This window comes from Calonectris borealis, chromosome 8 (assembly GCF_964195595.1).
Source record: "Calonectris borealis chromosome 8, bCalBor7.hap1.2, whole genome shotgun sequence".
Lineage (NCBI taxonomy): Eukaryota > Metazoa > Chordata > Aves > Procellariiformes > Procellariidae > Calonectris > Calonectris borealis.
Window position 1 is genome coordinate 22284207 of NC_134319.1, and position 12193 is coordinate 22296399.

The 12193-nt window shown below is 42.4% G+C and overlaps 2 protein-coding genes across 7 annotated transcripts in view; both read left to right on the plus strand.

The window, feature by feature from the left end:
- The window catches only part of LOC142085003 (putative oxidoreductase ZK1290.5), a 52055-nt gene extending 48017 nt beyond the window's left edge, over positions 1–4038 (plus strand). For all 6 annotated transcript variants that reach the window (XM_075156442.1, XM_075156443.1, XM_075156437.1 and 3 more), the window contains one exon: positions 3742–4038. In XM_075156442.1, the coding sequence (XP_075012543.1) occupies positions 3742–3843 (102 nt within the window). In that variant the 3' untranslated portion in view covers positions 3844–4038. The remainder of the gene's footprint in view (positions 1–3741) is intronic.
- A 3379-nt stretch (positions 4039–7417) lies between these two features.
- Positions 7418–11793, plus strand: S1PR1 (sphingosine-1-phosphate receptor 1). The gene is made up of 2 exons (XM_075156447.1): positions 7418–7701; positions 8989–11793. The coding sequence occupies exon 2, from the start codon at positions 9121–9123 to the stop codon at positions 10258–10260; it is 1140 nt and encodes a 379-aa protein (XP_075012548.1). The 5' UTR covers positions 7418–7701; positions 8989–9120; the 3' UTR covers positions 10261–11793.
- Positions 11794–12193: the final 400 nt, after the last annotated feature.

Sequence of the window (12193 nt, forward strand, 5' to 3'; positions counted from 1 at the left end):
TTTTTTCTGGTGTTTGTTGTTTTTCGGTTGGGTTTTTTTTTTTTAATCTTTCTTAGCAATTCCTTTGCTACCAGGTAGTGGCTTTAGAACTATGGAAGATTTTAATTTTAACTATGTACAAAGTCGAGTGTAATTTGAGCCAATATAACCTTTTTAAGTGCCAGGACTCAGCTGACTCATGCTATCTTTCTCCCCAGTGTGGTGTGCAGTTGTGCACATTGTGCCATCACTAATAGCCATTGTTTTCTGCTAGAAGCTGTAATTGCCCCAAAAGACTTGAACCCTGTTATCTCCTGTGTGCTTGGGATGTATCACTGGAGCCTCTTCCTTTGAATATGGCATTCACAAGTTTTATACTATGTTAGTTAATTTAGAATCATTGAGCAAATCCTCTTTTACTTTTGATCAGGTTGCAGAGGAAAAGACACACTCAGTGGATTAATATTTTATGCTCCTCTCTGCAAATAAATTGACATTACAGATGTGGTAGATAGTTTTCTTTTTAAGCAAAGGCTGCTGAAGAATAAGTCCACATCACCTCATCTAAATGAACATTTCTAAAGTACTGACAACTTTGGCCATAGTATAAAGAAATAAGACAACTAATAAGAAATTGGAAAGTGAACAGTAGTGAGATGTAGGGGTAGCAGTGAGAAGTGATGTTCTGTAATAGAAGCAGATCTTAGAAGACCAAAAGGATATAAAAGTGCTGAATATACAAAATCAGGAAGTTTACCTCCATTTTTTATTTCTTCTTTGGTCAGTTAGCCTGGAGGTGCTCTTTTTTTATGTTGGTGTTTTTTTTTTTTTTTTTTAAACTCAGAATTCATCCCTCAAGAGGATTATTGGAATTATATGCATATTCTTCCTCAGGGCTGAAATTCATCTTCTCATCCGTATTTCTATAAGACAAGCTTTCTCTAGAGAGAAAACTTTTTCACATTTCTACAATGACCATTTTTAAGATACAGCAATGCATCCATTTTATCAGTGTAACCCATCATCTTGCCAATAGGAACAGGGAATACACCTGAAAATTGAAGGCGCTTTTTCATCCATATTATGTAGGTCATTTGTGGTAGTGACTGACTGGGGCACTCCTTTCTAGTTGAGATAAACCATTATTTAAAATAAGATACAATGTATCAGTGTTATCTCACTAAGTGCAATCAGCTGCCTTTGCAGGAGCACTGTGACTTAATGGAAGAGAACTCACCTGAAACAAATAAGGAAAGCAAAAAAATAAACTGAAAGGCAGTGGAAAGGGTGAAGCCATTTTCTCTGCAGCCAAGTAGCTTCCTGTCTGACTCTGAGTGGCTCCCTCTCTCCTTTTTCTTGCCTATTTCTGAATTTCATCTTTTATATTACTGGAGATGAAGGCATCTAAGAATGTTTAATTGGAAAATAATGGAAATGGTTTTGTAAAGTGCATACTTCAGGAAATTTTTTTTAATCAGGCTGCAGAAGTGTTTCTACCACACCTGACCCCCAACATAACTTTCAAGACATTATTTTTCTGACTAGCATGTGTAATAAAGAAACTATAATACTAAGTTCACAAATCCACTAAGCCAAGCAGACTGCATAATATTCACCCTTCTTTTTGCACTCTGGTTAACACCAGCTGATTTTCTTTTTAAAATAGCAGTGCTGAATTGTTCTGACAGGAAAGCTGACGTTAACCCCATGTTTTTGAAAATGGGGACAAAGGTGGAATAGCTCTTGCTGACACTAATTGAATCCAAGCTGTTAACTCTTTCCACATGGCCACATCCCTTCCAGAGCTTTGAAGCTCATCTCTGACTATAGTGCATTGGGTAAAAATACCAGATAAGCCAACCTTCTGGCAATTTTTCATGTTGCTGTGCCAGGAGTCTTTTTCTGTACTTAATCTTTTGGCACTTTTTGCAACCTCCATTAAGATGTCTGCACTTCTGAAAGAAAACGTCAAGTATTTGCACTGCCTTGTAGTGAGCCTGTGTTATATTCATGATATAAATGATGCAGCCTTACTATTTGTCTTTATGAATGGCTGCTTATCCGCATAGGACTAATTACAACTGCCAGGACATTATAGAATAGTCATGATTTCTAAGGGACCAGAGCATCAGAACTATCTCCAAAACTTGCCACTACCCATTGGAGGGGGAAAAACAAAAAGAAAAAAAAAAAAAAAAAAAAAAGAGGAGCACAAAGCCTGAAATGAATCGAAATCAATGACGCCCATACTACTTCCCAGTGATATAACACATACCACTCTCTAAACCATTGTAGGCATGGCCAACATTATGGGATGTGCTTCTCTAAGCAACTTTGGACAGATCCATTGTACCAGATCTCAATCACTGTGCCCAAGAGGAATATTTATGATCTTAACAGTGGCTTTGCTAGCCAGTGCCCTTTAAGAACCATCCTTGTAGCTGAACTACTGATAGGAAATACAAGAGTATGTTAGCAGTATTATCATCCTATTAATGATTGCTCTATTTTTTTTCTCCAGCAAAATAGATTTCCAGGACTTTCTAGATGAGGCCTCAAAATTCCAGTATAATGAACTATATAAAGTTCATAACTTGGCTGTGGAATTTGAAGGGAGGGGGTGGTGGTGTACAATTACTTTCACGGTTTCCTGGTAACAAGGGGAGCAGAGATTGTTGGGTTGTTTTGTTCTGTTTTTCTTTTTTCTATGAATTCATTCTTCCGTAATGGTTCTTCATGACCTGGATTCATCCCACTGAATATCCATAAGTATAATGTTGCCAAGATGAATTTACAGTAAATCACCTTGCTTTAGGTGCAGTATAAAGGTGGTGGAAGATTAATCCAAAGCATAGCTGTCAAGGTCATACATATACTGTGGTATAAATTCACTTTCCTGATGTTGAAAAAAATACATTTAATGGACTCTTTATATTAATGAAACAGCAACCAGCTATTTTATATCCCATGACTTGTGAGATTTTTGCATGATTATCATGAATGCCTTATAAACCAGATACAAGTATTGCTGATTAATCTGAAAAATTATCACAGGTGGTTTTGTTTTGGTATTTTTTTCAGGAAATGGTTATTTTACTGCTTCCCCCCCCTCCCGATATTACAGAGAAGTAGTATCTGTAATCTGCCAAATAATTGCGGATTTTCCATCTAAGACTTCTGTTTCTTCAGACTAGCGTGTTAAGTTCAATTATCATGTCCATTAATGTCTTTAGTTTACCTTAGCAGAAAACGTACAGTAGGACTTTAGTTGACTGATCCGTATCACTGGAATAAAAAACCTTCAAAAACCTTCAAAAAGTTTTCTAATGCTGCATTATACAGTTTCATTACTGTAGAACTTCTGCTGTATTTTAATACATATGAAAAAAACATATATCATGATTAGATATATTAAAGTGTGTTATGGTTTTGGGCGCAATGATATCCAGTAAAACTATTGCATGTCACTTTGTCAACTACTTTGATTCTTTCCACTTGGAGTTAAACTTTTCCTAATGTTATGTTCAGCTTAGCGATCTAAAAATAAAGTACAAATTCTCACAAAAATGAATATAGCAAACTTTTTACAATAGCCTTTTAAAACAAAAAAGGCCATTTAGTTAATATTAAATTTATCAATATCAAGAACTTAAAATAAAAACAGACCACCTAAATTACAGAATGCTAATACTAAACAAATATGTGTGCTTTAGTCTTTGCAATGTTCTCATCACTTTTCTTTTTTTTTTTCCTCCAAACCAGGTTTTTGATTTTAATCTGAGGGAAGAAGATATTGAATTTTTGAACACCATGAATATCAACAGAAAATTAATTCATCTAACCTATCCACTGTGGAAAGGATAATTTAAAACCAGATTGTTCTATACTGCAAAAGTGACGCAACTGGAACATTAATTCATTTTAAACTGAACAATAAATCTAAATTGTTCTCTTGGGTACTCTGAGAGTACCTAGTAGATATTAATCAATAATCAAAAATCAATGTCAATGGCTTGTATTTACTGTTGCGTTAACAAAATAATAAAATAATTTAGTTTACTCTTTGTTGCTTTCTTACAGATACAGAAATGCTTACTTTCAGCATTCTCTCTGCTTTCTCAGAACTTTCTGGCATATTCTTCCAGTACGGGTTGAGCTATCTCACAATATTGTAATTGTTTCTTCTGCCTGCATGTACTTCATTTAAGATGTCATTTTAACCCATTTGAAAAAATTAATTTGGTTTTTTTCCCTTACAGATTTTGAAAAGTATTAGTTGCTTAAAGGCACAGATAGGACCATGCCTCAATGCATGTAAATCTTGAAAAATTATTCAAAATATGGAATATTTGTTCCGGGATTGCAGCAGAAATCTGAATCTGACTTTTTACGCTGTTTTTTACATTTCTTCTAGTTGTGAGAATTTTGGGGGACTCTGCAGGCCACTCCTGTACTTTCTTGGTGAGCAAACCTGTTCTGTTGGTACTGTTTCAAGGATCTCCTGTCTTGACCTAGCACATCAGGGAGGAATGGCTCTGGTTTGTGGCCTAAGTTGTGTCAGGATGAATAAAAGTACCTTTTGTTTATACAGATAAAGATATTTGAAGGTGCAGAAGAGTAATGTGTTGGACAAAAATCCTTTGCTAGTCTGTCTTGCAGGGATTTTCTGTATCTTTTCAAGATGGATAATGTTCAGACACTCCTCTGATGCAATCGTGAGTTGTCCAGCAGTGCTAGCACCGATCTATTAGTATGCAGGCTTTGGGAGTACCCCAGCCTGCAACTTCTTTTCTGGCAAGATCAAAGCATTTTCCTGCAAGGAAATTGCCCTGTGACTACCCAGGTTTCTGAAATCCCCATCACACTAAGTTCTTATAGGAAATTCCAGAAGAACTTTGGTTGTCACAGGCAGTTGTGGGGGTTTTTTTGGTTTTTTTTTGTTTTTTGTGGAGTTTGTGCTCATCCTAAAAAATCAAGTATCTAAGAGCATACACATATTCAGTATCCCTGTGAACAAAAGTGTCTGCCTCTATGCTTGTAGACATGTTGCAGAAACATTTTTTTTAAACAGTTTACCCAGGTCAAGCGGCTGTTACGTATCAGTTTGGTGTCATGATGTGTGCAGCCCTCCCGCTGGCATTTGACTGAGACCTGCGCTCTGGTTATTTCTGAAATGGTGCATGAATATTGCATTGTCCTTTCTCCTTTTTCTGACTGTAGGCAATTCCAGAGTCGAGTTCTCAAAGGAGCTATATACGCCCTGGATTTCTGTGGTGTATTTCACAGAAGTACAAGCTTCCTTAACGCTGGACCTCGCAGCTGGGGAGGTACTAAGAAAAGAGTTCTTGTTCTGTTGGTGGGGATGGAGTATAACCCTGGTGTAAATTGTCTCTCTAAACACTTACCAGCGTACTCTTGGTAGAGTTGGCTGGACAACCTGAATTTCCCTCCGTGTTTCAGCCCTTGTGAGCAGGCCACAACCTGTGCAGCGGACCCACAGTAACCTATCATCTCTGAGGTTTTAGACAGCCTTCCGTGCAAATCCAGCTGATCTGGCTTCATTTGCCTGAGAAGAATGAAGCTGTATTTGTTTCCTCTCTGCTGAGATGTCAAGAGGGCTATAAATGTGCGTGGTCATCTAGTTTTAATGATGGTTTTTGTGATACAAATACCCAAGTGTTTGGAGTGGTACTGAAATTGCTCAGGTATTTTACACAGCCTCTGACAAATAATCTGTTGGATGTCACATCTCCGAGTTGGAGCCCTCTCAGTTGGTTAACCAATAACCTAAACATGAAAGCCTGTACCTCTGACTGCTGAAACCCTGAGTCATTCTATCCTTTAATTAAAGCATGTTCACTTAATATGTTCCTCCTGCTTAAAATTATGTGAGAATTATTTCCTAGAGGAAAATGCACTTTTATTTAGTATTTTCTATAAATGAGCTAAATAAGGGGGAAAGCTCGACATATCTAGGGTATGTCAGGCAGTTGCAGGGGATGCATATGTCAACCTCAAGCGTGATTTATCTTACATGCCTTTTCTGACAGTTGTAATTTAACGGCTGTATTTTCCTCCAGGCTCTCAGGAGGCCGAACATCTTTTCAAGTTTCTAGCTTTGTGGTGGAAGAGTAAATGTCTGTTTGCCAGTGTAATTTATCTGAGTCATTCTGGGAGAGGCGTGGAGCAATTGAAGCATGACTATTAGCATAAATAAGAGAGGGACTCTCTTCCTGAGGGTAGAGTTACTCTTACTGTCTTTCAGAGGAAAGCTGCTTCCCCACAACAACTGCTACTGCTAATTGATGGGTGTGATGCTATGAACTAAAAGACCTAATATATTCTTTTGCATTTCAATTTGAAGTGGAGTGAAAGAGAACAGAGAAAGGAAGGAAGAGGAAAATTTCTGCAGTAAGCGCAACAGTAGATTACCAACAGATCACATACGCTGAGGTGGTTTTTCTTTTAGAAGTGTAAAGAGAGAAGGAATTATAAAACCTAAACTCACTTCGTTCTCAGTCTCTATATAATAGCGCTGTTACCATTGTAAGTAGTTGTCATTACCAATTTTGTTTTAAAAAATGAATTTAAAACTTCTCTTCATATTTTCAAACATGTAGGTATCTTACAGCATCCTCTGAACATTCAAAGACTTTTTTGGATGTGGAAACACCAGCACAGGGTTGTGTTTGACAGTGGCATGAAGCGAGTCCCCCATTGGCCGTGGGCCAGTGCTGACTTCTGCCTTGCCCCGTGGGGCTGGTGCATGCTCTGGCTGGGGGAGCCGCTGGTGAGGTACAGGCCACAAGTGCGGTGGCAGCCTGCACCATTGCTCCGGCAGCCACCGGCAGCCACTGGCAGCCACCGGGCCTGCCAGGACAAAAACACACCTCTGCACGGCCCCAGCTTGGTAAAGTGGGAAAAAGGAAGAGCCTCTTCCAGGTATTCCTTAAGCATTATTTATGATGTCCCCCAAGAGCGAGGACTGAGGTGGCATAGAGGATGCTTCCTTTGGCCTTTACTCAGAGGGGTAAGAAAGATGGGGGGGAGATGATCTTAGAGGTCTTTTCCAACCTGTATGATTCTATGATTCTATGCTCACCAGCACCCCCGGAGGCGCAGGGGCCAGGGTCGGAGCCGGCCGGGCCCCGCCGACACCTGCTTCCCCGGGCGAGCGGCCTCCTTCCCTGGGGGGAGGCGAGGGCCGCCTTCCCGCGGGGCCAGCGGCGTGCCGGCAGTGGGAGGCGGCGGCGTCCAGGGCAGAGACGGCTGGAGTCCGGCCGGGGCGTCCCCCTCCCCGCCTCCCGCGGCGGGGCAGGGCGAGGTGGGTGCCGCGGGGGAGCTCCCCGCCTCACGCCCTCCTGGGCTTTCCGCTTCGGCCCCTCTTTCTTCCCCAGGCCTGTGGGGTCTATAAAAGCCCCGGGACAGCAGCGCCCGCGGCTGCTGCCTTCCCGGCGGGCCGGGCCGGCCAGGATGCCCCGGCCGCCGGCGGGGCGCTGCGAGCGCCCGGGCTGGGCTGGGCTGGGCGTGCAGGTCCCTCACACGAGCCGCCCCGTGGCCGCCAGCAGGGAGGAGTTAGGAGGGAATAATCGGAAACGGGGTGGAGAGCAGCAGCTGCAGAAACATTAAAACCACCGAGCCCGCGGCCCGGCCGCTGGAGTTGCTCCGCGGGCACGCAAGATGCGCAGGGCCGATGGGGCCTCCGCGCCGCGCTTGAGCGAGGTAAGGCTCGGGGAGGCGCGGCCGCGCACCGCACCGCACCCCGCGCACCGCACCGCACCCCGCGCACGCACCGCACCGCGGGGCCGCCCCTGCGGAGCCGGGGGCCGCCGCGAAGTACCAGTGCCGTGGCTCGCCTCTCGGCGCGTCCCCCCGCAGGTCCCAAAACAAAAGAGGCGAGGGGGCTGCCCGGGACCCCCGTGCCCGGCTTGGTGCCGCGTCCGGCGGAGGCGGTGCGGGACCGGAGCCGTGCAGGAGCGGTGCGAGCAGCAGACCGGGACAGGAGCGGTGCGCGCTAGAGACCGCAGCGGAGCAGGAGCAGTACGGGACAGCAGCGGTGCGGGCTGGAGCCCGGGAGCAGAGCGGGGATCCCACTGGCCTCGCACCTCCTGCTTTGCCCCGCTTAGGCTGTAATTTAACAACTCCACCTGTTCTTCTTTCCTTGCGTGATTTCATGTCTTTAATTCTCTTTAAATGTCCACTAGAAAATGTTTATACGTAAAGGGAGTTTCCTCCATATCTGCATTCCTTAATCATGCCCATTTCAAAGGCTTGCAGTGCTAGTTTTTCAAACGTAATGTATTTTTTTTTGCCATTCTTTGTTTCAGACCCACGGAATGGGCTTGCTATCTAGCTTATTTACACATTTTTCTTGATTTTCTAAACTTTTTCTTGCTCCAGGTTTTTGTAAAGCATGTTCTTACTCTTATTTAGTAAGGGCACCCCTTTCCTGTTTATAGCTTTGAGATGATTTCTTGCTTATATACATCAGTGAATTCACCACTGTTCGAGATGGCATCAGTAAATTGCATAACTGCCCCCTCCCAAAGCATATTCAGACTTTATTAATGGAGGAGAATACAGGTCTCCTGTGCAGGCTTTCATGCATTTGCAGTTAAATCAGATCAAGCCCTTTCCCTTTCTAAATCTCTGCTGTTGTATTACAAGGCGTGTTTCCTACTGAAGAAAAAGATACACTAGAACTTATTGCTGGGGAGCTTTGAGATCTTTCGCGTTGAAAGGAGTCCAGTAACACAGTCTTTGCCGACTCCAATTTACCTGTTCAACTCTGCATGACAGAACTTTTTTTGTCTTACTAGCTTTACCTATTGAATATGCCTAACCATCTTTTAAATGTATTTTAACAGTTGAATGAAACTGATTCCTGTGTGAATACATTTGTGACTCTGATATACAGTTAAACTAGCAGATTATCTTAAACCGTTTATCATTTGTTACATTGTTTGCCTTCGTTCTTTTAACTCTGGGCATTACGCTTCTTGTTCTCAGGGCTGCTGTTTCTGAGGCTGTGCAGCAGTGCCGGGCAGGCTGCGGGGCCAAGGAGCTGCGGGGCAGCCACCGGGTTTGCGCGCGGCGTCACCGTCCGGTGGCTGCTGGGGAAGCGGCGCCCAGCTGGGCACCATGAGCTCCGGCACCACCACCCCGCTGAAGGTCGTCAGCAACCTCGCCAACACTGATGTCAACTATGTCATCAAAGAGCATTATAATTACACGGGAAAGCTAAATGAGAATGTGGACAGTGGAATAAAAGTGACGTCGGTGGTTTTTATCATCATTTGCTGCTTTATAATCTTAGAGAACATTTTCGTCTTGCTCACCATCTGGAAAACCAAGAAGTTTCACAGACCCATGTACTATTTCATTGGGAACTTGGCTCTTTCAGACTTGCTGGCTGGTGTGGCTTACACTGCCAACCTCCTGCTATCTGGACACAAAACCTATAGCCTCACCCCCTCCCAGTGGTTTGTAAGAGAAGGCAGCATGTTTGTTGCCTTGTCAGCTTCTGTGTTCAGCTTGTTGGCCATTGCCATCGAGAGATACATCACCATGTTGAAGATGAAACTCCACAATGGCAGCAACAGCTTCCGCTCCTTCTTGCTGATCAGTGCTTGCTGGGTTATCTCCGTGATACTCGGTGGACTCCCAATCATGGGCTGGAACTGCATCAGCCTCTTGTCCAACTGCTCCACCGTGCTGCCTCTCTACCACAAGCACTATATTCTCTTTTGCACCACCGTTTTCACTGGCCTTTTGCTATCTATTGTTGTCCTTTACTGCAGGATCTACTCCATGGTGAGGACTAGGAGCCGCAGGCTGACATTTCGGAAAAACGTTACCAAAGCTAGTAGGAGCTCAGAAAAGTCACTAGCCTTGCTCAAGACAGTGATCATAGTCCTGAGTGCCTTCATTGCCTGCTGGGCTCCCTTGTTCATCCTGCTTTTACTGGATGTGGGGTGTAAAGTGAAGACCTGCTCAATCCTCTATAAAGCAGAATATTTCTTAGTACTGGCCGTGCTCAATTCAGCCACGAACCCTATCATCTACACCTTGACAAACAAAGAGATGCGGAGAGCTTTCATCAAGATTCTGTGCTGCTGCAAGTGTCCCCCGGCAGATTCCGGGACCAAATTCAAGAGGCCGATCATCGGAGGGATGGAGTTCAGCCGGAGTAAGTCTGACAACTCCTCCCACCCACAGAAGGAGGAAGGCGATCATCCTGAAACCATCATGTCTTCGGGCAATGTTACCTCATCTTCTTAGGAGTAACCATGGGGGTATATTTCAGAGCCTTCCTCTGAAATCGGGGAGCTGAGATGCCTCCTGCTCACGGCAGCAGTGTTGGGCTAAGTGAGCAAGTAGCATTAGTTCTAATGAGGCAAACAGTGCACTTGCGAGGCTGGAGTTCAAGAAATGGGACAGACTGTTCTGGCTTGAAAATCTTTTTCCCTGGAGCATGTTTTGTCTTTGCACTGAGGCAGCTCAGGATTGTCGGGCGTATTCATATCCTGAAATCTCCTTAGTAACTCTGAAAGACTGATGCCTTGGTGAAATGATGCCTGGTGTGTGTGAGAGAAAGAGAGAGGGGGAGGAGGGAGAGGGGGAATGAATCTTTTTTTTTCCCCCCTGTGAGAAGAATGTGAAGTTATTTCTGCTTTACTTGCAGCAAACCACTGACACAAAGATCTTTCTGTACTGAGTTTAGTGGTGGCTCTGGTATAGTTGGTCAGAAGCGTTTGTTTAGCATATAACAAGGAAAGATATCACACAAATATAACTTAGACCACATACAACCATAATCTGGCATCACTTTCCAGAGTTTTTAGTTGTCATAAGGTTTTATTTGCAGAGTCCAAAGCTGTTGGGGTTTTATTTAGCAAGATCATAGCTGTGAATTTTTGCTGTCAGTCCATGTTACATTTGAAGACTGTGAGCCAGACTCTGCAGTTACTTTCACCTGTACAATTCTGTTGACTGCGTCAGATTTTATGGAGTAGCTCAGAGCAGCATTTGGCCCCATACATTAATTGCCTTGTTATTCTATAGCATTAAATAAACTGCATTATCATGACAAATGCAAGGTAGAACTAAAGGTCATTTCTCTTTAAGATGACTGAAGGTAAATGTAATAGTATAAGATGCTATTGACAACAGCAGGATTTTTGCCTAAATAAGAAGAGTTAAAAACTAAAGGGGCATCTCAGTGTCAGGTTCATAGTCTTTCCAAAGGTAAAGATCGGTCGGAAAATCTGAAAATACCTTGAGTTTCAGAAAAATAAAGGAAAGTTGAAGTGAAATGACTATAGACAAATGCACTTCCATAACAAAATGCAATACATTTTGGCACATTTTATTAATGTTTATAATTTCAGCAAACATGTCTGTATTTCATCAGTTCATGGAAGAAGTACCTGTTATTAAATTGAATGTATTTGTTTTACAGCATCATTTTTACTCCTCTATTTTTCTAACCTGCGCTAATGGGGTTGAATGTGTACAATGTAAATAAGTTAATGAGATGCAGGAGTGTTCATGCACCTAGAGTATTACTATAACAAAAGTGGTATATCTGGGATAGCTGAGAGCAATTGACTGATTTACAGTTATTGGCAATTCCTAGAAGTGGTATTTTGTAAAGAAAATTTATTGCCTTTGTAGTAAAATTTCCAGTGCAATTAAACTGATATTTTTTTTCTGGTTTAAAAAATAGTATTTAAAATGTTTCTGACTTTTATTGTTCAATTTGCACATAGCTTTATTGACGTCTAAACATTAATAAACTGATTTTTTTAAAGATTCTGTTATCAGATTACTAGTAGTTTTGTACTATTGTGGGGGTTTCATGCCAGGTGTGGTTTCTTGTTGACGGAAGTCAGTGAAAGAATTCCTTGATTTCAGTACATGCTGGGATTAAGCCAGTTCTGCAGGGACATAAGATGCGTAATGCCACTTACAGGATCATGTAATATACAAAATGAATGCTAGAATACAATTTTTCATCAGCACATGCTGTATCGATGAAATGCCATTAAAAGAATCTCTACAGTAATGATTTTTCTCCAACAGCTAATGAAGTACAAATGGAAGAAAAAGCAGATGCCTGCCAGTTTTACCATGACTGCCTAGAGTAGAATAAGTGAAATAATTCACTTATATCACTAACATAATTCGTAAGTTTAATTCTTAGCTTATTGCA

What these genes read in the sequence shown, in the direction of transcription:
- S1PR1 (XM_075156447.1), top strand. Translation starts at nt 9,121, where the DNA reads ATGAGCTCCGGCACCACCACCCCGCTGAAGGTCGTCAGCAACCTCGCC.